This window comes from Rhododendron vialii, chromosome 2a, assembly GCF_030253575.1.
Source record: "Rhododendron vialii isolate Sample 1 chromosome 2a, ASM3025357v1".
In the NCBI taxonomy this organism is placed as follows: domain Eukaryota; kingdom Viridiplantae; phylum Streptophyta; class Magnoliopsida; order Ericales; family Ericaceae; genus Rhododendron; species Rhododendron vialii.
The window spans coordinates 6,016,429-6,042,017 of record NC_080558.1 but is presented as its reverse complement, the minus strand read 5'-3'; the positions used below and the strand labels follow the sequence as shown (position 1 = coordinate 6,042,017).

Here is a 25,589-nt window from a genome sequence, read left to right as displayed (position 1 = left end):
AATCCAAATCAGACTTAACATGAAGGGTGAAATTGACATTTTGTAACATAAAGCCATAACCGAACACCATCGAAAATTGAAGTTGAAGCTGCACAAATCCTAAATTGAACAAACACTTACATAACCACATCTCTCTCATGAACACAAATCAAGAGAGCAATTGCCATTTTTGAGCCCAACACTTCACAACAGCCAGAGAGAGAGAGAGAGAAAGAGAGTAAAAAAGATGGAGTACATGAATTATAGTTATGCGTAGTTTAACTTCTGTGCCATTCTTATCTTGGCCCCATGAAATAGTACATACAACACCGGTGATAGTACCCATGTAATTTCTAATCAACGTGGTATAGGCGAGAAGAACAGGAGACCCACCTAACCTTTAACAAGCGGCAGCTCTTAGAAACTAGCAGTCCTCCTTTTACCTAAAAAAAATAGAGGAACTAAAGGGACATTGTTTACGCTGTAAAACCATAATCCAAATCAAAGTTGGGAGAGGCTAGAGACCCAATTCAATTTCTCTGCTCATCACCTTGCTTACATGAAGCCTTCAATGGATAACTCACCTATTTTTAGTACAGAATACACTAACCCTAAAACTTCTATTGCATGGGAGCAACAGCTGCTTCCCGCACCAAAGGCCGTGTCACATGCACGAAATGCTCCGCCTCCCTCTCCACCTCCTCCCGACACCGGTTCGCACCCTTTCCTTCCTTTATCTTCTTCAAAAACACCACAAACCGCCTCCAATTATCTGGCTGATACATGTGTGGATTCATTCTCAAATACGTGAACGCACACATATCTGTATCTTCTCCATCGATGTTCATAGACGATGCCTGTAAAATCTGTTCGTGTGCAAACTCATTGTACCGAGGCAGCGAGTTTTCCCCGGCAAGCAGGACTTGAGCTTCCCGAGTGGCCAGGCCCACTTGCCTGACCAGCTTCTCGGGCGAGCATTGCACATCCTGAGGCTGCTCATGGTCCCGCATTTCGATGCAAGTGAAGTTGAAAACGGCACCGTGGCATGCTAACATCAGAGCGATGGAAGGTACCCGTCATGGAAACTGGTGTTGTAATACCCCGCTGTGAGCTCAGGTGCATGGGATCGGGTCCCGTAATGCCAGTGAATGCCTGCAACCTTAACGGAGATTTTGACACCTGTATTATCGAAAATGGCCTTGGCACTTGGCAGAGGACAGTATTCTGTCGCCGTGGTTCGGAAGCATCTGCGAATACCAAGTGGGGAAAAAGTCCCCATAAGGGCTGTTCCAACCGCCACCTTCCTTTCGGAAGAAGTTGGTATCTTCTGGCATCTGTTGGGCCTGTGCTTCCCCATTCTGGCTTCCCGGCAGCTTCTGCCGCAGCTTTTAGGTGACTGAGCATGTACTACATTACGTGACAATAAGCAGAATTTACAAGATTAGGGGATCACAAGCAAAGGGAACATTATGAAGGAAAATAGGAAAACAATGGAAAGACAGAAGAGAGTGAGTACCTTGTCATAAGACTGAAAGGCTCCAATTCCAGGAAACTTCCATGTTCCATTTTGCTCGGGGTATGAAGGGTAGCGCAGCTCACCTGCCGGACCCATTCCAACTTGGATTTCCTAAAATCAAACAGAAAAAAGTCAGATCAATGATCAACAAAATTTCTCACGATATTAATGCTTAGTTGGCACGAGTACAGGGTCTATTGGCCTTTTGGTTTTCTAAGTTTAAATGCACAACCAGTGGAACATAGGATCGCTCTTTCCACATAACCACAAAACTAACATTTGCCGGAAGTAACAAAAGGTAAGCCATGATTATGCGTAAAAAGTATGTCATAGAATCCTACACTCAGAGAGCATATATTCATGCCTTAGTAGAAAGATCCTTCTAAAATGGGTGCTCTCTCAAGATGGGAGCTTGACGGGAGCTCGCTCCCCTCGAGACGGGAGCTTGCTCCCAACTAACATGGGAGCTTATTGGGTGTGGTTAAGGCAACTATTCTCTTATTCTTAAGGGAGTTATGCCATTGTGGAAATAAAAATATGAAAATCTTATCACTCAAGAAGTTTTGCAAATTGAAAATATCTAACTTCCTATAAGTACCCTTTAAGATCACGAAAATTCTCATAAGTAATCACTTTTTTCCTTCAATGGTTAAGTATTTAAAGATACTTTATATACGTATTTATATGAAATCTATATACGCTTCTTAGGCGCCCAACCTTAGGAGCTTCTAGGTGCCTCCGCTCCCCCGCACCCGCACCCGCTCCCACCCCCGCTCCCGCTTCATGCTACTAAGATCTTAAGTGACATCGATCCTGGGTACATTGACCCTTCAGTTTTCATCAGTTTATATTAGCATCAGGTTTATGTATACTCTATCAAGTTCCACCATCTCTCCTAAAACCAATGGGATGTTAGGAAGGGGTCCACTTATGTGTTTCATGGCATTCCATATTGCACCTGACAGTCTGCTTTTACAGCGCTTGCATGGAGTGACATTATGTACAAAAAAGATACCCTTTACATCGAACAGCAAAAATGCAAAACTAACGATTGTCAGGTTAACGGAAGGTACGCCCTGGTTGTGCTTAAAAGGTATTCCAAAGGATCCATGCATACAGCTGTACTCAGAAGCATATATCAAATAACTAATTCAACAATCAATTATGGAAATACTACAGATGAGTAATTACCACAATGGTATCCCCCAGAAGGTGATCAAATTTGTCTCTAAAAGCGAGCATGAAGTCACCATAACACTGGATAGGAGTGAGTCCCTTGAGGACTGGAAGAGTATCACAGCTAAGTGATATGCACTCATAATTTCTCCTTCCCCATTGATCTGTGTAGGCAAGGTCAGGGTCTTTGTCAATCTCTTCCACAGCCCCCTTGGGCAGAGGGATCCGGTATATAAAACCCGGGGTATATAAAACCCGGACTAATCGATGTTAGGAAAAGGAACATAATCCTACAACATCCACACACTGGAAATTCAGCTTCACATACTGATTCAACCACTGGAAACTAGTAGATGAACAGCATAAAGCGGAGAGATCAAAAGGGATACCATTTGAATCTGATATGGCCTGCTATTCTTGCTTTCTTGGACAAGTGGGGTAGTATTTAATTTCTGGTGTCAAAGACAAAAGACTCAACTGGCTCCATCCCCTTTTATCTTAAGCTACAGGTTCTATTTCCCACCATTTTCTACTTACACTAAACAATTGCTTTTCAACAAGAACAAAGGTACGAGTATGATGATAAACTGCTTCAACTTTTGAACAACCAAACGCCCTTTTATCTTAACGGTCTTGTTAATCTCCGCCCATTAGGCGGAGGATAAGCATATAATGACAAATAAATTTGGATATCAATATACATTTCACCGAGATCAATATACTGATATCAATACACTTTTGCGAATATCAATACGCTTTCTAAACATTATCCTCTATCTAATGGGCGGAGGTTAGCATTTTCCTTATCCTAAACTACCAACACAAATTTTCAACTTTTTCAGACCTTTAACTTTATCCCATTTATTCTATAACCAATTGCATTTCAACTAGAAAAAAAAGAAGACTCAATAACACATTACTCCAATTTTTCAGCTACCACAACCTTAACATGAAAGGCATATGCAAGCAATAAAAGAAGCAAAAAAGTCGAAACAGAAAAGGGTAAGATAAGTTGAGAGAAGCAAAAGTACTCACGTGCAAGAGTCCCCAACGTTTCCTCCACACTGGTGAAACGACATGACCGCCTGCACCTTGAGCCCATGCTTCTTGGCCATCTCCAACAGCTCAGAATACCCTCCCCAATTGTACTCCCCTGGTTTCTCTCTCTCCACCAGGCCCCACCACACGTCCATCATCACCCCTTCCACCCCGGCACTCTTCAGAGCCTGCAGGCTCGCGTTCATCGCCTTCCTCCGGTTAATAGTGTTCCCCATTGTCACGCTGTCCAATGGCATCATAACGTAAACTGGCACCCCCTTCAACTTATCCTGCGCATAAGGGCAGATGGTGTAACATACAAGAGGTGTCTCTCGCAACAATATTTGATAGTTTGCAGTCAAACTCAAAAAAACAAATGAGAGAAACTACAAAATGGTAAAATGGAATCCTCAAAAACCTTCTATGGGACTCAAAAATGCAAAGGGGTAATTTAGAAATACTTAAAAAGATATGCAATTGATATGTCAAGATTCAAGAGTAGGTTATAATATCTACATGACAATCAACCAAGACCATACTATTTTCATTTGTCCAACTTTTAGTAGTTCCCTGGGTGGAATCCTTCTAATTGATTCACAAAACAACACTCTTTGGCTTAGTTAAAAATTGTGGCTGAGACGCTGAGTGATATATTCGCAATCATACAGCACAAATGCAGAACCAAACATCCTTGTTGGAACCTTAAAATCTTTGGTGTTCTTCACCCCTGGTTTTTCCAACTGAGCCAATCAGGTTGATTGGCAGCAACCCCAAATGCAGTATATTTAAGGGTCCATACAACATGGTTCCAACAGGAAGCAAGTAGCGTGACTTTTAGACTTAGGCATGCGATCACATGTTTCTTTTGAAACCATGACTAGCTTTCTGATATTTGGCTGTCCAATAAATACCATTAAGCATGCAACTGACAGTATCTGACTTAAAACTCCGCAAAGAGTGAAATTGTCAACACATAAGTTGGATTAAAAAAAATGAAAAAAACTTGTAAAGATACTCAAACCCACCTGTGGAAGGTCTTTTTCATCATCTCAGCCTATGTAGCACGGACACGACACGACATTGACACCCCGACACGCAAATTTTCAAAAAACAGGGGACACGACACGTTGGGGGACACGTTATATAGATTAAAAAATATTCAAATAAGATAAAAGTTTAATAATATTATAACGAGATAGCCCTAAATTTGATCAAAGAGAGAAAGAAAGAGAGCACATTCAAACAAAGAGAGTGACCCTAGAGTGTCCTTCCGAAGTGTCCCTAAAGTGTACACTTTGATCCATTTTAAAAGTCCTTATAACTGCATGTTTACCCCTAAAGTGTCCTGAAAGTGTCCGTAAAGTGTCGAAAGAGTGTCAGACCCCAAATATTAGAAAAAAAAATAGGACACTCCGGGAGAAGTGTCGGACACGTGTCCGGAGAGTGTCCGGGAGTGTCGGTGTCCGAAAAGTGTCCGACACCAGTACGTGAGCTCCGACGAAGTGTCCGTGCTACATAGATATTCTCAGCGAAGAATGTTCCATTTTCGCCCTCATTAACATAATCAAGCTCCTCAAAGAAACGGGCAGCCCATTCATCCACCAAACCAACAACATCAATAGAAACCTGAATAATAACAGTTTTATGAAAGGAAGCATCAGCGAAACTACAGTTTTCCCTTACAAAATGACAAAAAAATCCCTTCAGGACAAAAAATAGACTGCAAGACTTGTGATTTAGGAAAAGTACCTGAGGGAACTTCCGAAGAACCAAGCCCAAGTTCCTTATGACGAACAAATCAACTGTCACTGTCTCGAGGACAAATGGCCTCTGTACTTTACAGCAACCAAATCCCCATTCTCCTTTAGCCGACCCTTGTACACCTGTCCAAGAGATGCTGCCAAAAAAGTTCATGAGAAAAATATATGTATTAAGCAACAAGGCCAGACATTTTGCGGGTACGTTTTAGGGACAAGTATTTACCAGTGTACAACTCAAGGCTCATGCAGACTCTACTTATGAAATAATAACCGAACAACCAAACGGTAATTATAATTCACTATTTCAACTGGACATCCCCATGCTCTAAAATAATGTTCACTCAGGTAACAATATCAATTGTGGAGATTACCAGCCGCTATTGGTGAGGAAGTCAGCTCAGAATAGATGTTATACCACAGCTGACCAAGCTCCTCCTCTATAAGAGCCATAGCAACATCATCTGGATATGAGGGAACCTTCAAAAGTACGAAGAGAGAAACAATAAGTCAACACTGAAAGTAGAAAATTCATGTTGGTTGTTGCAGGTGTCCAAGGTTTACTCTGCAGGGATGAGTCCACAATGGAACCATAATCATACAGAGAAAAATTATTCTTGGGATACTTCTTGTGCCCTTTGTTACCAAAAAATTGAGCCACTACCTCTACATGCAACAAGCTATTATAATGTTCAGTTTATCACTAGCAAACCAAGTTAAAATATTAGAATCCCATCCATGGTACTTCATGCCGCCTCAGTGACTTCAAGAAATAGCAATTAAGAGGCAACCACTTTCCAAATCTTCCAATTTGCACATCCTCATGTCCTATTTATCTCAGAACTTCCTTATCTACTTCCGAACACCCTTTTGTTCGGCTTCTTTGTCCTTTTCATTTTCAGATACTCGTAACCATCACCAAATTACAAACAGAAGTTCATTACAGAATTAAGATAGAGATGCATTAGGCTATTTGAAGGAGCATTCCTAACACGGATAAAAAGAGAGAGCATTCCCTAAGTATAACAGAGCAAGTCCAACCTGATTTTTAGAAAAACAGTGAAACAAATTCAGCGACCTTGCAGTTGAATCATATGTAGTTTTAGTGGATGTTGAATTGTTAAATGAAAGGCCACTCATACCTCATCACAGAGCTTTTGCAGCTCAGTCATTGCAGCAGGTGACAGTATATCTGGTCGAATGCTCAATGCTTGCCCAAGTTTTATGTATGCTGGACCCAAAGAGGTGACAATATCCCTTAGCCCAATAGCTCGAGAAACTTCATTCTAGTTACCGGAAAATCGAAATAATAGTCAATACTAATAGACAAGGAACAATGGAGAAGAAAGATGGACATGTATAAAATTTTAACCCCTAACACCCTAAAGTAGGATAGCTAAGTCAATTTGTCAGTTGCTTGTACCAATGGAATTCAAAAATCCCAGCTTATCGGCCATCTCCCCCAGGCAAAAAGGGAACAAAAAACTACGAAGTACATTCACAAGATTCACTCCCCTAGACCTATCTTCCACCCCTCCAACTCCCTGCCAATTTTCTTCAACACTGGAGCCCAAAAGAACTCCACCATACGTTTGTCACCTAAGGATAACCAAAGTACTTAAAAGGTGAATTCTCAATGGAATATCCATATATCGTCTTTCATAAGCAATTGGAGTTTAAAGTTTAATGATCAAATTGACGCTTGTGAATATCCTACCGTCCAGATTAATTACAAGGCAGAAATAAATATATTTTGTATTTTGTTCTTCAAAGTCATGAGTAATAGAACAAGACACACCTAACAAATTATTGGTTTATAGAAGTGAATTTCAGAGCAACTTGTAAACAGATGATCCCAGTAATTTATAAACGTTCACAACATGTAGAACAAAAACCCAAGAAAAAACCAAAGAAGCATCAAACCAAAGAAACTTGCATATTACTTTTATTCGTACCAAAAGCTGGTGCAGACTATTAAAATTATGAGACAGTCAGAAACTCACCAGTAAGTCCAAATAGCAAGTGTAGGACTAAACATTACCTCTTTAACCTTTTTGTTTATCACATCCCAGGCAAGACGGGAAAGAAAACCTCCGGCAACTGATAGCACTGTACAATGCGTGTTGCAACAGCACGTGGTCTCTTTCCCCAGTATGCAGATATGCTAGCAGGTTCATACACCAAAGGCAAAAACTCGCTGCTTTCATCAACCTGAAAAAGCACAAAGAAGCAGAAAACATGACCCTCAATAATTGGACGAAAAAGGGAGTTCCAACCTAAGAGCTCCAAATATTTATGAGTCTATGACAACCTATCTAAAACCTTGACCTTCACGAAATGGATTTTTTTATTGGTAAAATTCCTTGACTGTACTTCTTATGAAATTCTGCAGCCACAGGCTTAGGCTTTCCAGTCTACTTTGCGATACGAAACCAGTGAAGCTCACTGATAACGACAAGACTTTGAAGTTTCATGACATAATAAGTTACAAATGCAAAGCTCTACTTGGTTAGTTGGTTTACCATATAAATTAATACTTCACAAAATTGTGCTTCAAAGTCAAAACTAGCTGATCTGTAGTGACACAAAACTTGTCACCTTCAAACCCGGCCTGCATGAATCTTATAGCATGATTAAAACTTGGACGAAATAGTTGTCATCAATGTAGCACGGACACTTCGTCAGAGCTCGCATATCGTTGTCTGACACTTTTCGGACACCGACACTCTCCGAACACGTGTCTAACACTCAAATCTGATGTGTCCTTTTTCTCAATGCACGCCTTGGCTTACCATCCTTGGTTCTTTTATTACAAGTGTATTGATTGGAGACTGTCAAGAATTTTATTAATAATACTGACATTATAGTACCAAGAACTATAAGTCTACCGTAAAGAACTGACGCTAATCATTGTATAAGAAACTTATTGCATAGAAAACAGTGGCAAAAGCACACTATCAGTCGCCTCCATTGATATTATCAACAATAAGAAATCATGTGACGATAGGAAATGGGACACACATGCACTAGTGAAGGATAACAAGGCAAGGGTCCCGATAGAAATTTCCATGCAACCTAAAAGAGATAAGCTAAATACAGTGATTCCGCCAGCAATCTCTCCACAAAAATCTTACCCATAACAACCTATGTTGAGCAACCTAGGTAAACACATGCATCCAAAACAGCCCTTTTTGGCAATCCGTCAATAAGAAAATGACACCTACAATGAGCAAAAAACCCAAAGAAGATTCGCTTGCCCACCATCTTATACATTTACTGAAAGAGTTTTATATGAGTATGACCATTCTTATACTGGAACTCGAATAATTATTTGTACAGAAGAACATAACTTCCAATTCTGAATCATGCCATCAGAAAATTGGCATAGCCTTCTTTATAGTCAATATAAAAAATACAAAATTGTGAGATCATAGTATGTAACAAAGAGTTCCTGTGTACGAAATCGATTCCCCTGCGGACCTTTTCTCTGGAAAGAAAGCACCGAGTTTGCAAGCACTTACCTCGTCACCTTCTCTTCGATCAACATATTTACGAAGCACCCAACCTCACATGAACTACTACCCTTGTCTAGCCTATGCCAATATTCAGATATTGGAAACAGTAAACAGAGAGAAATCAAAAGGCGCTCACGCGAGGGCTATGTTTGGATATAAATTTGCAGTGGCCAAAAAATATTGTGGAGATTTTCTCAAAATCAGTTAACAAATCCAAGATCCAAGCACTGTCTAAACAGGTGCTTGAGGGGAATAGGTAGTAGACTAACTGAACGACAATGAATCCTCCTCCCTCATCTGTAGTTGTGAAATCTCTTTGCTGAGCTGAGAGTATTAGATAGAAGCATTGCAATAGTCATGGGTCCAACTCCCCCGGGAACTGGAGTAATTGCTGAAGCAATCTTGCAAGCCTCCTCATAACATACATCTCCAACCAAACGATACCCTTTTGCACTTTTTGCATCCTGTCACATAAAATGCACACAGAATCAGCTCAGTGCTACTAAACTCAAACTGCAAAGCAAACTCTCAAACACACCATGTAAGCATGTGAACATTGTGGAGAAGCCAAAAAAAACCCAGCTCACCTCAACTGGATCTCTCTCTCTCTCTCTCTCTCTCTCTCTCTCTCTCTCTCATGTAAGCATGTGAACATTGTGAAGAAGCCAAAAAAACCCAGCTCACCTCAACTGGATTAATTCCAACATCGATAACAACAGCACCAGGCTTTATCCAACTACCCCTCACCATGTTTGCTTGCCCTACAGCAGCAATGATGATATCTGCTTGTCTTGTGATCTCCTCCGGATTATTGGTTCTGGAATGGACAACGCTGACAGTAGCATCTTCTCTCTAGAAATTAGATCACATCAAGAAGTTAAAAAGGGAAAGAAACTAAATTAGATAGAGAAATAACATTCAGTTTGGTGAAGTAACTTGGACAGAGGCTAACATAGTAAAAATCCAGGAACCATAAGATTACCTGCAGCAATAGAGCAGCTGGTGTTCCAACAATATTGCTCCTGCCAATCACAACAGCCCTCCTTCCCTTGATATCCACGCCATATCGATGTAGTAGCTCTATGCATCCTTTAGGTGTACATGAAACAAATAAGGGCTCTCTACCACGCATGGCAAGGCGCCCAATGTTAAGTGGGTGGAATCCATCCACATCTTTCTCAATGCAAACAGAATTCAAGATATTCTGCTCATTCATATGCTGGCACAGAATCCATGAACAAAATCAGAACTGTAGACTGTAGTCTTAATGACAGTTATAATCTATGTACCACGGACACGGCAATTCTAAAAAAATAGAGATGCAGACATGGCGAGGGACACGCCACGTGTATATAATATAAATATATATCCACACACACACACACATATTTTTTCTTTTCTTCCATGTCCGTTGACGAAGACATGTCCTATATGAATGTATGAGATTAACATGGTTCAAGTAAAGACATAATTATAGTTTAACCCAAATGTTTTGAATAATTCATATTAACCCCTCAAAATCAAAAATATGTTACATTTTGACTCTCAGCCGTGTCCTCGGCATGTCCCCTATCAAAAAATAATAAAAATTATTGGACACGCCACGTGGCATGTCCATTACATATTTGGGCGTGTCCCCGTGTCCAATACATGGACACAGCGCCATTTTGGAGTGCCAGTGCTTCATAGGTTATAATTAAAGGTTATAATTAAGGCCTTACCATACACTTGCCACAACTTGGTTTATTTGCAAACTCCATGCAGTGTTGGCTACGCAAAAGATATAATCTCACTGCAGAATAATGCTTTAGGGCTAACCATTTATTGACCATACCTTAATATCTTTGTTTACTTTGTGAATTTCTAAAAATGCACATACCAAACATAAATGCATGTTTTCTATTACCGTTGTTTCCTTTAAAAGGTATGCTCTCATAACAAGGTTTAGAAAAAAGAGAGTAAAATGCAGTACATAGAATAAGGAACTCACGGAAGGAAGAGGTAACTGAACAAGAATTCTGTGTACAGAGGGATCATCACTGAAGCCTGAGATATGCTTAAGCACTTCCTGTTCTGTGGAGTCTTCAGACAAGTGCACTTCATAGGAATTGATCCCCACAGATTCACAAGCTTTCTTCTTGTTGCGTACATAAGTTGCAGAATCCTTCCTGTCACCCACTAGAATAACTGCTAATCCTGGAACAACACCAACCGTATCCTTCATCCTCAATATTTCAACAGTTATCTCATCTCTGATTTGCTTTGCAATTGATTTTCCATCAATGATCTTTGCAGAGGTTCCAGCAGCCATTGCAGCTGCACAACAAATCAATGGAATTTACAAACCAAGAATACCTCATACAAAAGACAAACTACCAGTTCCAAATTTCAATGGAAAAAGCCAAAAGAATACAACACCCAAAATGCTCCCAACACAATAAAAACAGAATCAGATATCAAAAGAGAAACTTTTTTCCTATTTTCTCCTTTCCCTCCAAAAAGCCCATTCGCTAAAGCCACTTCCCGCTTTACCAGAACAAAATATCTCTAGGTGTTTCAATATCTTAAGCATTCCAAATTGGAAATGAAAATAGTGAATACTTCTACCCATTTTAGTCTTCGATGTCAAATGTGTCGTGCCGTGCCATTCAACTTCTGTGCCAACCGTGCTTCGTACCGTGCCGTGCCCGTTTACTTCATTGTGCCATGGCGTGTACTTCATCGTGCCTTGCTGGGCCATTTTACTTTATCGGGCCGTGCCTTTTTTAAATCGTGTCGTATCATGCCGTGCCCAATTAATTAATCATGACATGTAGTGCCGTGTCTTTTTTTGTCGTGTTGTGACGTGCCTTTTTTGTCATGTCGTGTCGTGCCGTGCCTTTTTTATCATGTCATGCCGTGCCGTACTTTTTTGAATCGTGCCGTGCGAGCCCATTTACTTAATCGCGTGCCGTGCCGTGCCAAGATTAGACCGTGCCTGTGGCGTGCCGCCTTGAAACGTATCGTGGCGTGTCGTGCCACCTTGAAATGTGTCATGCTCGTGCCGTGCCCTTGCCGACCCGGGCCATTTGACACCCCTAATGTTGGCAGGTTGTGATTCTAGTGGGTTTTTTTTTTTTGCTGTACTATCATTTAAAGGAGTGTAAAATAGTAGGTTTTCAAGATGTGATCAAGTTTGATTGAGGAGCTGAAATGTAATGATCTTTGGCACTAGTTGTTAGATAATTGCAGGAAATGTAAGCTTTTAATCTCAAATCCAACACCCAAGGGAAATTCTTTTAGGACAGAAGGCCATTGGCTGGTTCTCATCATCTAAGCTTTTGATGTAAATGATTGCCCCAATTTTTTTTGGCCATCCTGATTACGACCAAAACCTTAAACTGGCATCTATAACTATACTTTCATTCAAAGGTTGACAATCATCTTCCTTCTTTTTCCTCCTGTATCTTTGTTTTTCTTTTTTCAATCTTGTGGGTTGGGGATGGATGTGAAGTTCCTAATACCAACCAACTCTTCTCCTACATGTATACACGAAAAGTTGAAAACCCATCTCAACTTCTAACAAGGAGAAACACTGTTGATGAAAAAGTATAGAACAATGGCAATTCTGAATCAAGTCTGATAACGTTTAGATACTGATTGCCATTGTGCACTGCATAAATTGAGCCATAGAACAGAGTTGCGCAAAGTGATACAGAGCAAGCAGTAAACAACTTATGGGGAGTGACGGGAACATGGCGTCCGAGGCTCGTTTCTCACTTCCGATGGCTTCTGTGATCCCTGGTAAAGATTTTGATTCTTGTTTTCCTCCTTTGGGGTTAAGCTGCTCTACTTCTGCTTCGAAACTAGGGTTTTCTACATCGCTGAAACGTGATAATCTGGTTTCCACTGTTGTGAATTCTGATTCCGACCTTGTAGCTGTCTTAGAGAAGGATAAGGTTTTGAATACTGATGTTAATCATAAGGCATTGCCTAGGGCAAATTTGTTTGATATTTTGGAAGCAATTACGGTTCCTAACAATGTTCATCTTGAGAAACAAGAGGGTGATACTCCTCCGGTGACACAGATCAAAGGCCTATCGAAGGAAATTATTGCTCTCCGTAAGGAGCTAGATGATAAAAATAATTTGATTGAGTCTCTGCAAGTTCAAGGTAATTCGACTCATGGTGGTCTGAACTCTGGGGTTTCATGGAAGGATAAGGTTGTTCCGCCTGGAGAGTCCCATTCTAGGATGAATCTACATTACTTTCCTCCAGAAGTGGATGGCGAGAATATTAGGGTCTCACCTCCTAAACACATTGAAGTCCATGGTTCTAAAAAATGGAGAGATTGTATAGTTGGCCACTTTGTGGATAAAAAGCTGCCATTCCTATCGGTTAAGTCAATTGCATGTAGAATTTGGGAAAAATATGGAATCAAGGATGTTCTTTGTAATGAGAAGGGTTTTTTCTTTTTCCTATTTGGTGCTGAAGGTGCATATAGGAAAATTTCTGAGGTTGGTGCTTGGCATTTTGCTGGGCGTTTGATGGTACTGCAGGAGTGGCACTCTGAAATGGACTATGAGAAGGAGGGAATGAACAAATTACCTCTATGGATTCAATTGCATAATGTTCCCCTTCAGTACTGGACTGAGGAGGGCCTTAGTTATCTTGCAAGTGCAATTGGGAAGCCCCTGTATGCGGATGAAATGACTGAAGCTACTAGCAGGATTAGTTATGCAAGAATTTGTGTAGAAGTAGATGTTCAATCGGTCTTACCTCATTCCATTGATCTCATTACTTCATCTGGGAGGTTAGTCAAGATTAATGTTAAATATCCTTGGAGACCGTTGAAATGTGTATCTTGCAAAGTCTTTGGCCACACTGATTGTAGTCAGCAAGTTAAGGATCCATTGCAGGTTGATACTGTGGTTCGAGCTCAGGTTCCAATGAAGCCCAAAGTCTGGGTTGTGAAGAGTGGAAGGCCTGAGGTTGGTATTAGTGTTGTTCCTGAAAGTTCAGGGGTTCCGGTTGCTTCTAAGGTGCCTGAGGTGGATGTTCCGTGTGCTAACCAATTTTTGACCTTGCAAAACATGGAGGTTCTGGTTTCTGAAGTTGATAGCACAGAGCAAGGGCTGCCTGCTGATCTTGGAAGTTCCTCTTTAAGTATAGGAGGTAATCTGGTTACCAATACAAGCAGCTATGAAGGGCAATCTCCTGCCCCTCCTTCTATTGTTGATGAACAAACTCCTAAGGCCTTGGGCTCGAGCAGATTTGGTAAGGGTACTGCAGTCCCTGTTGACTTTGATTTCCTCCCAGATAGTCTTGGCGTTGGTATAAAGGACCCTGAAGCAGTGTTCAAAGCCTTAAATGTTATGGGCTCTTTGACGAAGGCTAGTGGGGGGAATAACCCTGGGGCAAGGAAGAGGGGCAGGAAACCTAAGAAACGATGATCAAGCTGGCTTCTTGGAATGTTAGGGGCTTGAATAACCCCATTAAGCAGGCTGAAATTAGAAAATTTATTCATGCAAATAGTTTATCTCTTATAGGGATTGTTGAGTCAAAAATTAGAAAGGAAAATATGGATCTCTCTATGAAGCATTGTATTCCTGATGGTTGGGATTATGTTCACAATGGGAATATAGGGTCTGTCGCTAGGATTGTTGTGGCTTGGAGGAAACAAGGGGCTGTGGTAAGTAAGTTGTTTACATCAGATCAAATGATCCTCCTCTCTGTTGATATAGATATGAAGTCTTTTTTTGTCTCAGTTGTCTACGGTTCTAGTCAAGTCAGTTCTAGGAAGCAACTCTGGATTGATTTAAGGAGCTGTTTTGGTTTAGTAGGCTCCAATCCTTGGATCCTAGTTGGTGATTTCAATACTGTCCGAAGACAAACTGAAAAATCTGATCCCAGTCACTTTGATGCAAGTGCAGCTTCTGACTTCAACAGTTGCCTTGAGGACATCGAAATGGAAGATCTTAACTCTAAAGGACTTTGGTTCACATGGTCAAACAAGAGAACAGGTCACGATCATTGCAGTAGTAGACTGGATAGGGCTCTTGTCAATTCTCACTGGAAAGATTTGTACACAGAATCTGAGGCTGCTTTCCTTGTTCCAGGTATATCTGATCATAGCCCTTTGGTTGTTTCAGTTCTCCCTTACCGAGGTGGGAGGAAACCATTCAAATTCTTTAATTTCTGGATGAATCATAAGGGGTTTGTTCCTCTTCTCCATCATTCTTGGGAGCAACCTGTCGAGGAACTTCTATCACCCATGCTGATGCTTTATAAAAAGTTACGTAGACTAAAACCTTGTTTGAGATCTTTCAATAAGGAATTTTATGGAGACATTCAAAAAAGGGTCTTGCATGCTAGGGATGAGCTCCTCACTATTCAAACTCGTATTGCTAATTCCTCAGGAGATCCAATTCTTTTAGCTTATGAAAGGTTATGCTTGCTTAAATTCAATGAGCTTAGTGTAGCTGAAGAGGCCTGGTGCAGACAGAAATCTAGAGTGAAGTGGCTTGAGTTGGGTGATAATAACACAAGTTTTTTTCACAAAAAAGTTGCTAGTCACAGAATGAGGAACAAAATTTTATCAATCTGCAATGAGGCTGGTACTAGATTGGAGGATCCTAATGATGTTAAAGGAGCAATTTTGGGGTTCTATCAGAAGTTGTTGGGTACTAGCTTTGATCACAAGATGCAAGGGGAGAGATTAGTCTTCACCAATACTGTTCCTCCATCCTTCCAAGATCAGCTAGTATTGCCTGTAACTCCTGAAGAAGTGAAAGTGGCTATTTTTTCTATTAACGGTGATAAATCACCTGGTCCGGATGGATTCAATGCCAGTTTCTTTCAAAGGAATTGGAGTTTGGTTGGCCAAGAGGTAACTGATTCTGTCATTCATTTTTTTCGATCAGGTTATCTTCTTAAAGATGTCAATGCCACTGCCCTTACGTTAATTCCTAAGACCAGCTGCCCCCATACAATGAAAGACTACAGACCTATTGCTTGTTGCAATGTCCTGTATAAAACTATCACTAAGATCTTAGCTAACAGACTTCAGCCCATTCTACCTCTTATTATCAACAAAGCTCAGGCTGCTTTTGTTAAGGGCAGATCAATATCAGACAACATTTTACTAATGCAAGAGCTTGTTAGAAATTATCAAAGAGATTGTGGTCTTCCTAGATGTGCAATAAAGATAGACTTAATGAAAGCCTATGATTCAGTAGACTGGGAATTTTTGTTTGAAGTTATGGTAGCAATGGAGTTTCCTGCTCAGTTTATTTCCTGGATTAGGATATGCATCTCTACTGCTATGTATTCAGTGGTTATTAATGGGGAACTTGAGGGCTTCTTCAAAGGGGAAAAGGGGCTAAGGCAAGGAGACCCTATTTCTCCTTATCTTTTTTTGTTGGTTATGGAAGGCTTGTATGCTATCTTGCAAAGGAAAATTTCTCAGGGGCAGTTTACATTCCATCCCAAATGTAGTGAACTCTCCATTTCCTACTTGGCATTTGCTGACGACTTATTTCTCTTGTCTGGAGCTGATTGCTCCTCTATTGGTATTATCAAGGAAGTCTTGGATGAGTTTTTTCATTCTTCTGGGTTGAAGCCAAATTTACAGAAGAGTCTTATATTCTTTTCTGGTGTTAGTAATGAGGTTAAGGATGACATTCTTCGATTACTTCCCATCCCAGAGGGCTCATTGCCTGTGAAGTATCTTGGAGTGCCTCTTATTTCTACTAGATTGAAGTATGAAGACTGTGTGCAGTTAAAGGAGAACACCAAGCAAAGAATAGAAAGCTGGACAAATAGATCTCTTTCTTTTGGGGGCAGAGCTTTGCTAATCCAGTCTGTTCTTTTTAGCATGCAAACATATTGGTGCTCATTGTTTGTCCTACCACAGAAAATTGTGGAAGAGGTGGAAGCCATGCTTAGAGCATTTCTTTGGTCTGGGCTTAATCTAAAGAAGACAGGGGCTAAAGTGCAGTGGCTGGATGTTTGTTCTCCAAAATCTGAAGGTGGTTTGGGTTTCAAATCCTTGAAATTGTGGAATAAAGCATCCATGATGAGGCACCTTTGGGCTCTAAGTAAAAAGGAGGACACTCTGTGGGTTCAATGGGTTCATACCTATATTATAAAAGGCGGCAACTTCTGGTACATGCCTATTCCGTATGACTGTTCTTGGACAGTTAGAAAGCTCATGAAGTTAAGAGATTTGGGGCATAAATTTGTAAAGCACACAATAGGCAATGGGAAGGCCACTTTCTTGTGGTTGGACAATTGGCATCCAAATGGCCCTCTTTACAAACTCTTTGATGACAGAACTTTATCCAGGCTGGGCCCTTCTCTTTATGATAAAGTCAGCTCTGTTATTGCTAATGGTGCTTGGCATTGGCCTAGACCTCGTAATAGGATTATTCAGCAGATTCAAAATTCTATTCCTAACTCTTTCATCCCACATGACGATAGGGAGGATGTGATTACTTGGATTATCTCCCCTACTGGCAGTTATTCATCTAAGCACACTTGGGAAGCTCTGAGAAATAGGAGACCCAAGGTGTGTTGGTCTTCACTTGTTTGGTTCTCAAAAAACGTCCCCAAGTGGGCATTTATTTTGTGGATTGCTTGCTTAAGGAAGCTTGCCACTAAAGATAGACTTAGAAGGTGGGGACTGCCTATTGACCCCCTCTGTAGTCTTTGTTCTCAGCATAATGAATCAGCCAATCATCTATTCTTTCAATGTAATTTCTCAAGACAGGTTTGGCGTTCAGTTCTAAGCCGATTTGAAGTTCACAGAAGCCCAGGAAATTGGGATGACGAACTTATATGGGCTATGGGTTATTGTAAAGATAATTCCTTTCGAGCACTCCTCTTCAAGCTGTCTTTAGCTGCAGGGGTGTATTATATTTGGCTTGAGAGAAACTCTAGGGTGTTTGGGGGAAGGCCAATGAATTCCGATGTGATTTTTGCTCGCATAGAAGACAATTTGAGACTTCGAGTCAGCTCTTGGAAACATATTCCTAATTCAATGGAAAACCAAAGATTTTGTCATCTTTGGAATATCTCTCCTCGAATTCTGGGTATTACCACTTGTTAAGAGTGGTTTGATTCTTTTGTAGTTTGTAATAGGTTTTTCTTTGTACAGTTTTTTTCCTGTGTAGTGGGTTATTCCCGTGGTTTTTGGTTGGTTGGTTATAAAATGCATCATTTACCCAAAAAAAACTTATGGGGAGTTTAATTGAAATGCAGTACCTAATAAGCAAATTTAGATTACTCCAACATTATAAAACAATAAAAATAAACTACGTGCCAAATCCCACAGAGAATATTCACAGAATAGATCCCAACGTGCAGATTTAGATATACACATCATTTCACTGGGATTGGGGGTCATAAAGGGGTCGAACAGTTAATTGTTCAAGTTTGATTTGAAACTTAACGAGCTTCAAAACATGTTCAAGTTTATGCTTGTTTATGTGATGAGCCGATCTCGAACGAGCTTTATCGAGCCATAGACGATCTCGAGTATCTCGGAAATTTTTTATACATCACAAGCCGAAGGAGCGAGTAGTGGCTTTTTTGAGCTTGCTATGAAAGCTTAAATGAGCTTTAGAAAAATGTTCAAGCTTGGTTTATCTATGTACCAAACTGATCTTGAACGAGCTTTTAAGAAACAAGCACAAGCTCTAACTCGAACTCGAACTCGAGTAGCCTGGGTCGTTTATCAGCCCTAACTAGAACGAAACCAATTCCAATTCATGATGTATAAAAATCTCCACTAAGAACTATCTACTTTACCTGTCGCGAAACCCACAATGGTTCTGAACCTCGGTAGTGACGACGGAAGAGCCGAAACACCCATTACGGAAATCGTCCCTTTTTTGCATAAAACTGTGGTATTGATACTTGTGTGCTGCAAAGAAGCCATTCCAGCTGCCTTTCCTTCCTTGTATCCACTAATTTTTTGGCCATGGACAGTGGGTAAGCAACCAAACGTATCGGAGAAGATGATATGGAGAGATGCGAAAAAGATAAACCTCTCGTAATTATGCAAAAAAATTGTTCGAAATGGGTACCTGGTAGTACTGCAAGAGATGATGAATGATGCAAAACTGAAGGAAAATGGGGAGTTGAGTGGCTTAACTTGAGAGACAGAGAGAGAGAGAGAGAGAGAGAGAGAGAGAGAGGTTGAGAGTGAGAGAGAGAGACGTTGAGATGACAGTGAGAGAAACCGAGAGAAGAGAGTCAGCTGCTAGGACATTCGCTTCTCTATCTCTTTCTATTTATAGTAGTGCCTGATCGTGTGCAACAGTCGCGCCATAAAGAAAAATTCTCTGTAGAGTCCTGTAATGCACCACTTGAATTATATCATTCGTGCGAAAAATAAAATAAATTAGTGAAAAATAAAATAAATTAGTTTTCATTATATACTTGATTGCACATAAAAAAAATTCTCTATTAATGAATCTACATCCCGATGAAAGGGCTTCAAAAATTTGATAGATCCGAAAATTTTGCAAGAATGATTAAAATACCAAGAACAACAAAATAAACGGTAGAACAACAAAATGAACAGTATGGATCATCATAATTGTGTCGCAATCGTGTGGCTAGCATACATTAGACTATAGCGGAATACATTGGTTTAGAACCAGATCAGTTGAGTGTATACATTTGAAAGGTAGCAGCAGACTTATTTTTTTGAATGTTCAATCTAAACTGTTACTCCCTCCGTCCCAATTTGTTTGTCTAATTGTCGAAATACGTGTTTTTCAAAAATATACTTATATCTTACAATTTATAATATTTTTTATGATTTTGAAAATTTTGTATAATAAAACTAATTGAGATCTATCAAACAAGATCCATATTGCCTATTAAAAACATTACGAATTGAAAATTATAGCCAATTCTTTGAGGTCAAACGCTCTCAAAAAGTCAAAAAGGGGACAAACAAACCGGGACGGAGGGAGTACGATTTAAGATCTTATCAAATTTATCATTTTCCCCCAAACAGATGATAATCGGATGTCAAAAACCATTTGATCGGATTACATTTGGTGCTGCCAAAGGCGTTAAAGTCCTATAATGCACCATTTGAGGGCTACCTGAGCTGTTTTTTGAAAATCGGAACCGTCTACCTTTTATGTGGGAGTAATTATATCATTCGTGCAAAAAATGAAGTAAATTGGTTATCGTTATATATTTGATCATACATAACAAAAAATTTCATATTAATGAATTTACGTCCCGATGAAAGGGCTTCCAAAACCCGTTAGACGCGAAAAATTTGCGAGAGTGATTAAAACACCAAGAACAACAAAATGAATAGTATGGATCATCATAATTGTGTTGCAATTGTGTGTCTACCGTAGAAGAGACCCATTTTTATAGAATAGAATTATATAATATATAGTAGTTGTTCCAATTATAAGCTCAACAAGATTGTTGGCCTCGGTGGTTTGAGATTTGTATCAAGTCCTCAACAACTTGGGTTCAAACCCATAGAGATTAATTTTTTCAAACTAATTTTTTTTATTTTTTATTTTTAGTTGTTACAAGTAAAAAACATAACATGACTAATGGCCAAGGTTTTTTCTTTAAAATTAGTTTTTTTTTATTTTCTATGTATTTTTTTAAAAATCTTTATTAGATAAAATGCAATGTATATGTGTGGTAATTGGTATATTATCATGTTTGAATTTTGATTCAAATTTTCTTAATTATATAAAATATTTTAAAAGTTTATTTTAGTTAAATAAATGGAAAAGATTAATAAATTATTAAATTATCAAAAAATACATAGAAATAAAGTAAAATATACTGTAATCTAAAATCCCTTGTTTATTTAATAACTTTTTTTTTTTGGTTTTTTCATGCCTTGTGTCGTGCTGTATCGTGTCTTGCCGTGCCTGACGAGAGCCGTGTTGTGTCGTGCCATGCCCGTCCTACTTTCGTGCTCATGCTCGTGCCCCATCTCACTTCCGTGTTGTGCCCGTGTCGTGCCGGGCTAACTTCCATGTCATGCCCATGTCGTTTCCGCTCACTTCTGTGCCCGTGTCGTGCCGCATGCCCACTAAGACCATGTCGTGCCAGGATTAAACCGTGCCTGTGGAGTGATGTGCCGCCTTTAAACCTGTCGTGCTCGTGCCGTGCCAGTGCCTACCCGGCCCGTTTGACACCTCTAGGCTTCCAAATCAAACTCAAGAGATGTACTCAACAAATGTGCCCAACAAAGAAAAGTAACGAATTTTTTATCATATAAAGAAAATCTGTTTAACCGACTCATTTACACTATTCAAATGAGAGAAGCATCTGAGATTAACAAGCCATGGAACTTCTTAGCTTCCTAGAGAAAATACAGCTGGATTATCCTTAAGGTCTGAGAATGAGTATAATTCCATACAGGCACCGATAATCTGGACGTATTGAAGTTCACTTGACAAAGTAGTGTGAAATAGCCCATACATAGAAGCAAATGGTTACTTATTTTCCTATGGGGTGACCAAGCTGTTGGGTTTGTTGCTTTCTAGGTTTTTGATCATGTAATATGTTTGTTCTTTTGGTTGCCTATATGTTTGTTCTTTTGGTTGCCTCATGGGCAACTCTGTATGTTTACTCTTCCTCTCTTGGGGGGCTTTGTGGGCAAGCGATTGTTGTGGGGTTGAGTGCCAACATAATTGGGATGTTGTCTCATATTATGATGCCTTTTCTTTGCCTCCTTCTAATCTCTGTGTGCTGAAGCTTGTGATCAATAAAATCTCTTCTTTCGGTGTTCAAAACAAAAAACAAAAAAACCAATACATAGAAGCGGGATGGCCAATTTCACTTGAGAATCTTGTGCAAAGTATTCCATTACAGAAGCAAGATGGCCAAATTCAATTGATATGAAGATTTCTTTTAAAATTAAAAAGCCGTCTAACAAAGAATGTGAACAAGATTTAACTCAATATTGTCACATCACTTCTTGTTCATACTCTCAAGGAGACAAGAATAAAATATCATACTTTCATTTATGGATTCAATGGGATATCTGACTAGTAGGCTCTAATGAACACCTTACATATTGTGAGCCATAAATTCTAGTTATGGAAGAGAGGCATGTCATTTTCTTCATCTTCCTTTACAGATCAGGAAACAACTTTATAGAGAAAGAAACTCAATCCTTAATCAGCACTTGCTTTATGAAAACAATGACCTGTGGTGTAGCCATACAAAGATTTGAGGGGCATCTATGAGATAACTCTTAGTTCAAACAGCTGAATCTCATGCATACATAAACCTTTTTTGGTAAGGGGCAAGGAATCCCCTTTCACCCATGGGTTGTACAGAGAACTTGAAACATTCAACTTGTTCGACAAAATGCACTATCATTCATTGGCGCAAGCACAACTAAATGAAACCCTAACCATGGATACAAATTACAACATTTCACGTCCACGAGGGCAATATCACTTGTATATAAATTGAAATTGAAACACATAAACTAGTGGAGAACAATGCCAAAAAAAAAAAAAAAAAACATTAAATTGTAAGTGTAGAACTACAACTAACACATGCCCCATAAAAAGCGTGAACCCGCCTTCCCTCAATAGAAACAATGATCAGGAAACTTCTCTCAAAAAAAAAAAAAAACCCTCCAGCTTTCACATGGATTAGGAATGATAAACGAACCAAGCTACTTGAGTATAAGCTTGTGTTTGTACGCTAAAAGCTTGTTCAAGATCGGCTTAACACATGAACAAATTAAAACATTTTTCTTTGAAGCTTTCAAACCAAACATGGACAAGCTTATGATGTATAAAAAATTCAAACAACTTGATCAACTAATTTAAATTTTCAAACCAAACTTGAACAACTAACTGCTCTGCTCATTTGACCGGTTAATCAGCCCTAACACGGATAACAGGGAGGATTTGCTTTATTCAAAACAAGAATGGAAGCAATTATGAAGGAGAAGTACCAGTGATGATAGAGGGAGAAGCTCATGCATGACTGATGGTGGCGGTGGTCCTGAGCAAGATAAGTTTAACAGGTGCGAGCTGCAGGGGCATCGCCCGGAGAGAATGAAGGACGCTATGTCAGTGTAATACCCAAGATGTTTAATTATGCTAATCATGCTTATTTAAGTATAAGTTAATCATAGATGTTAAATTATGTGGTTTTAAGTGCTTACGTGTCCTTTATGTGCTATGAGACACAAATGAATTATGTTATGCCATGTATATGATTTATGTGTTATGAGTCAAGTTTCCTAAGACAAAAAAAAAATAGAAATTCATAAAACAAGGTTATGGGTCAATGTGAAAATATTATTGGATCCTTATTTAAAAATAATGTTATGTGAGGGTTCATGTGATAATTAGACCACCATTCTTCTAGACAAATCTAGACGTAGGAGGAAGAAAAAAATAACAGCCCCCACCCTCTCATTCCTTCCAACGTCCTATCTCTCTCACTCCTCTCAAGAAAAAAATCAAGAAGTCCCCCCATCTTCTACTTCTAAGGTTTTGGTTCTAGGGTTCAATCAAGTTCTTGGAATAAGATTCAATCTCAAATCCATCTCTCACCCAATTGTTTGAAGCTCTCTCAATCCATGGTTTAAACCTAAAAGAGGTAAGTTTTCTTATAGTGAGTTTGAAGAGAAATCTGTCCAGAAATTTACTGGAATTTGTACCCTAAGCCACGAATTTTTAGACATAGTAAATCATCTTCAAAAATTACGAAATTTTTATGAGATGTTTCTCAATGAGTCTACAATGTTGTGTAAAAATTTGGGATTAATATTTCTTAAAACGAAGTCTAGAAAAATCTCGCACTAGACTGCACTCTGTTTTACTGCTACTGCTGAATCTCTGTTTTGACCTTCGATTTTTGATGTGTTTGACCTAGTTTCTCATCACGTTATTTTCTGAAATTTTTATGTGAGGTACCCATATGTGTCTAGTGTATTGTGTCCAAAAATTAGAGTAAAACTCAAAGAGAATAATTTTAAACAATTAGTTTATTAAGCTGCGTTCTGTTTCGAACAGTGCTGAATTCTGCAGTCTTAGTCTTTGTTCTTTTAATTCAAGGGCACAGTTCTTGACCTTGTTAATTCTTGACTAATTTTGATAGCATATGCATATAAGTGATCTTTATGTGGTAAAAGTATTAGGACCTAGTTCTGTATGGTTTGTTCTCAATAATTCTTTAAGTGAAAGTACGTTGAGTTGTCATTTTAGGAATCATGCATGTGCATTTTTGTTTTCAGGAATTCTTTGTGTAAATAATATATGTGCATATACAATACTTGGGATTTGGTGATCAAGCGAAGGATACAAGAGATACAAGTTGATGTTTAGTTGAAGTGCAAAGGAAGGTGAGTAACCTCATACTTTGAAATGGGAAATTTTATGAACTCTTTTTTTTTTTTTTCCCTATGAAGTGTGACTTGATTTTCTATGTTATGAAGTGATATGTCTAAGTGTTTTGAGTGCTATGTTATGATGAAAATGTTCCTTAATGTAATTCCTAAAATGTTTGAAGTATGTATATTACAAGTTTTGTTTTTACGAAGTATGTATTTCATGCCCCTTGCTTTATAGTATGTGCCCGTTGGTGGGTTCCATAATAGCCAGCATTATGTGCCCTTCTAGAGGGTTCTATAATATCCAGTATGTGCCTTCCTGGAGGGTTCCATAAAATCCAGGTATGTGCCCTTGCTGATGGGTACTAATAATCGGCCGGAAACCCGATATGTGTCAAGTATGTATGTGTGTGATAAGCTTGGCGATATTGGCTATGTAAATGTGTTTGAGTACTTTATGCTTTCATGTAAAATATCTTTTGTATGTCTTTTAAATGTTCGTAACTAGTGTGCTATATATGTGTTGAATATTCAAAATCCAAATTAGAGTATGGGCTTTACTCACTGAGCTTTCAGCTGACGGTTTAATTACCAATTTCAGGTGATGAAGTATGATAACTTATAGGTGCAATGTTTTGTGCAAGTTTGGGCTTCATGGAATCGTTTTGCATATAGAAAGGAAGTAGAAAGAAGACTTATATTTTTGGGCATGTTTTGTACTTGTTTCCCTTATGATCAAGGATGTATATAATTTTTGCAAAGTGATGTACGTAAGCTATGTAATTTAGGGAAGGCTATGGATATTCATGCTAATGTAATTATGATATCATGAAAGTTATCAATGTATGGATGCTCTAGACCAAATGGGTTGTGCTCATTTTGCTTAAACTTGTTTATGGTTACTTTTATCAATAGACCTCATAAATTTAAGTGAAGTTTTCTTAATTGCTTCCTCAAATGTTCTTTTTTTTTTAATTTAGAGCCCTTTTTCTGAGCCTATTTGGTTATGTAAGAGGGCCTTGTTGGCCGGTCACGGGCCGTGGTTCCCTTATAAAGGGACTAGGGGTAGCGGGTCGTGACAGTCAGACTCTGTTCTGTATCTGCTTGAGGGAAGAAGAAGAGTCGCCGCCGCCGTAGATGATGAACAGTTGGTGAACATCACCGACGCCATTTTGAAATAGTAGGATTCTCAGTCCTATGCTTAGAAAAAGTAATGGCAACGGTGATGAACGGCACCTCATGGGCCCCTCTTGCGGCTCGTGCGGCAA

General features: G+C 39.3%; 1 protein-coding gene, 1 long non-coding RNA gene and 1 pseudogene across 3 annotated transcripts; 1 reads left to right on the top strand and 2 right to left on the bottom strand.

The window, feature by feature from the left end:
- Positions 1–214: 214 nt before the first annotated feature.
- Positions 215–7,963, bottom strand: LOC131316333 (beta-amylase 1, chloroplastic-like; annotated as a pseudogene).
- Positions 7,964–8,705: 742 nt separating this feature from the next.
- LOC131316335 (bifunctional protein FolD 4, chloroplastic-like) lies at positions 8,706–23,057 on the bottom strand. 2 transcript variants are annotated; one of them, XM_058345653.1, is made up of 6 exons: positions 19,049–19,220; positions 18,771–18,928; positions 10,972–11,297; positions 9,964–10,200; positions 9,666–9,833; positions 8,706–9,445 (listed from the first exon to the last, which is right to left on the bottom strand). In XM_058345653.1, exons 2-6 carry the CDS (start codon positions 18,898–18,900, stop codon positions 9,275–9,277), a joined length of 1,032 nt encoding a protein of 343 aa, XP_058201636.1. In that variant the 5' UTR covers positions 18,901–18,928; positions 19,049–19,220; the 3' UTR covers positions 8,706–9,274. The 2 variants fall into 2 exon arrangements, with proteins under 2 accessions (XP_058201636.1, XP_058201637.1); XM_058345654.1 differs by lacking the exons at positions 18,771–18,928; positions 19,049–19,220 and adding an exon at positions 22,936–23,057.
- A 328-nt stretch (positions 23,058–23,385) lies between these two features.
- Positions 23,386–25,256, top strand: LOC131316336 (uncharacterized). Its single transcript, XR_009197074.1, has 3 exons — positions 23,386–23,588; positions 24,226–24,333; positions 24,923–25,256. It is a non-coding gene; the product is annotated as an uncharacterized LOC131316336 (long non-coding RNA).
- The last annotated feature ends 333 nt before the right edge of the window (positions 25,257–25,589 follow it).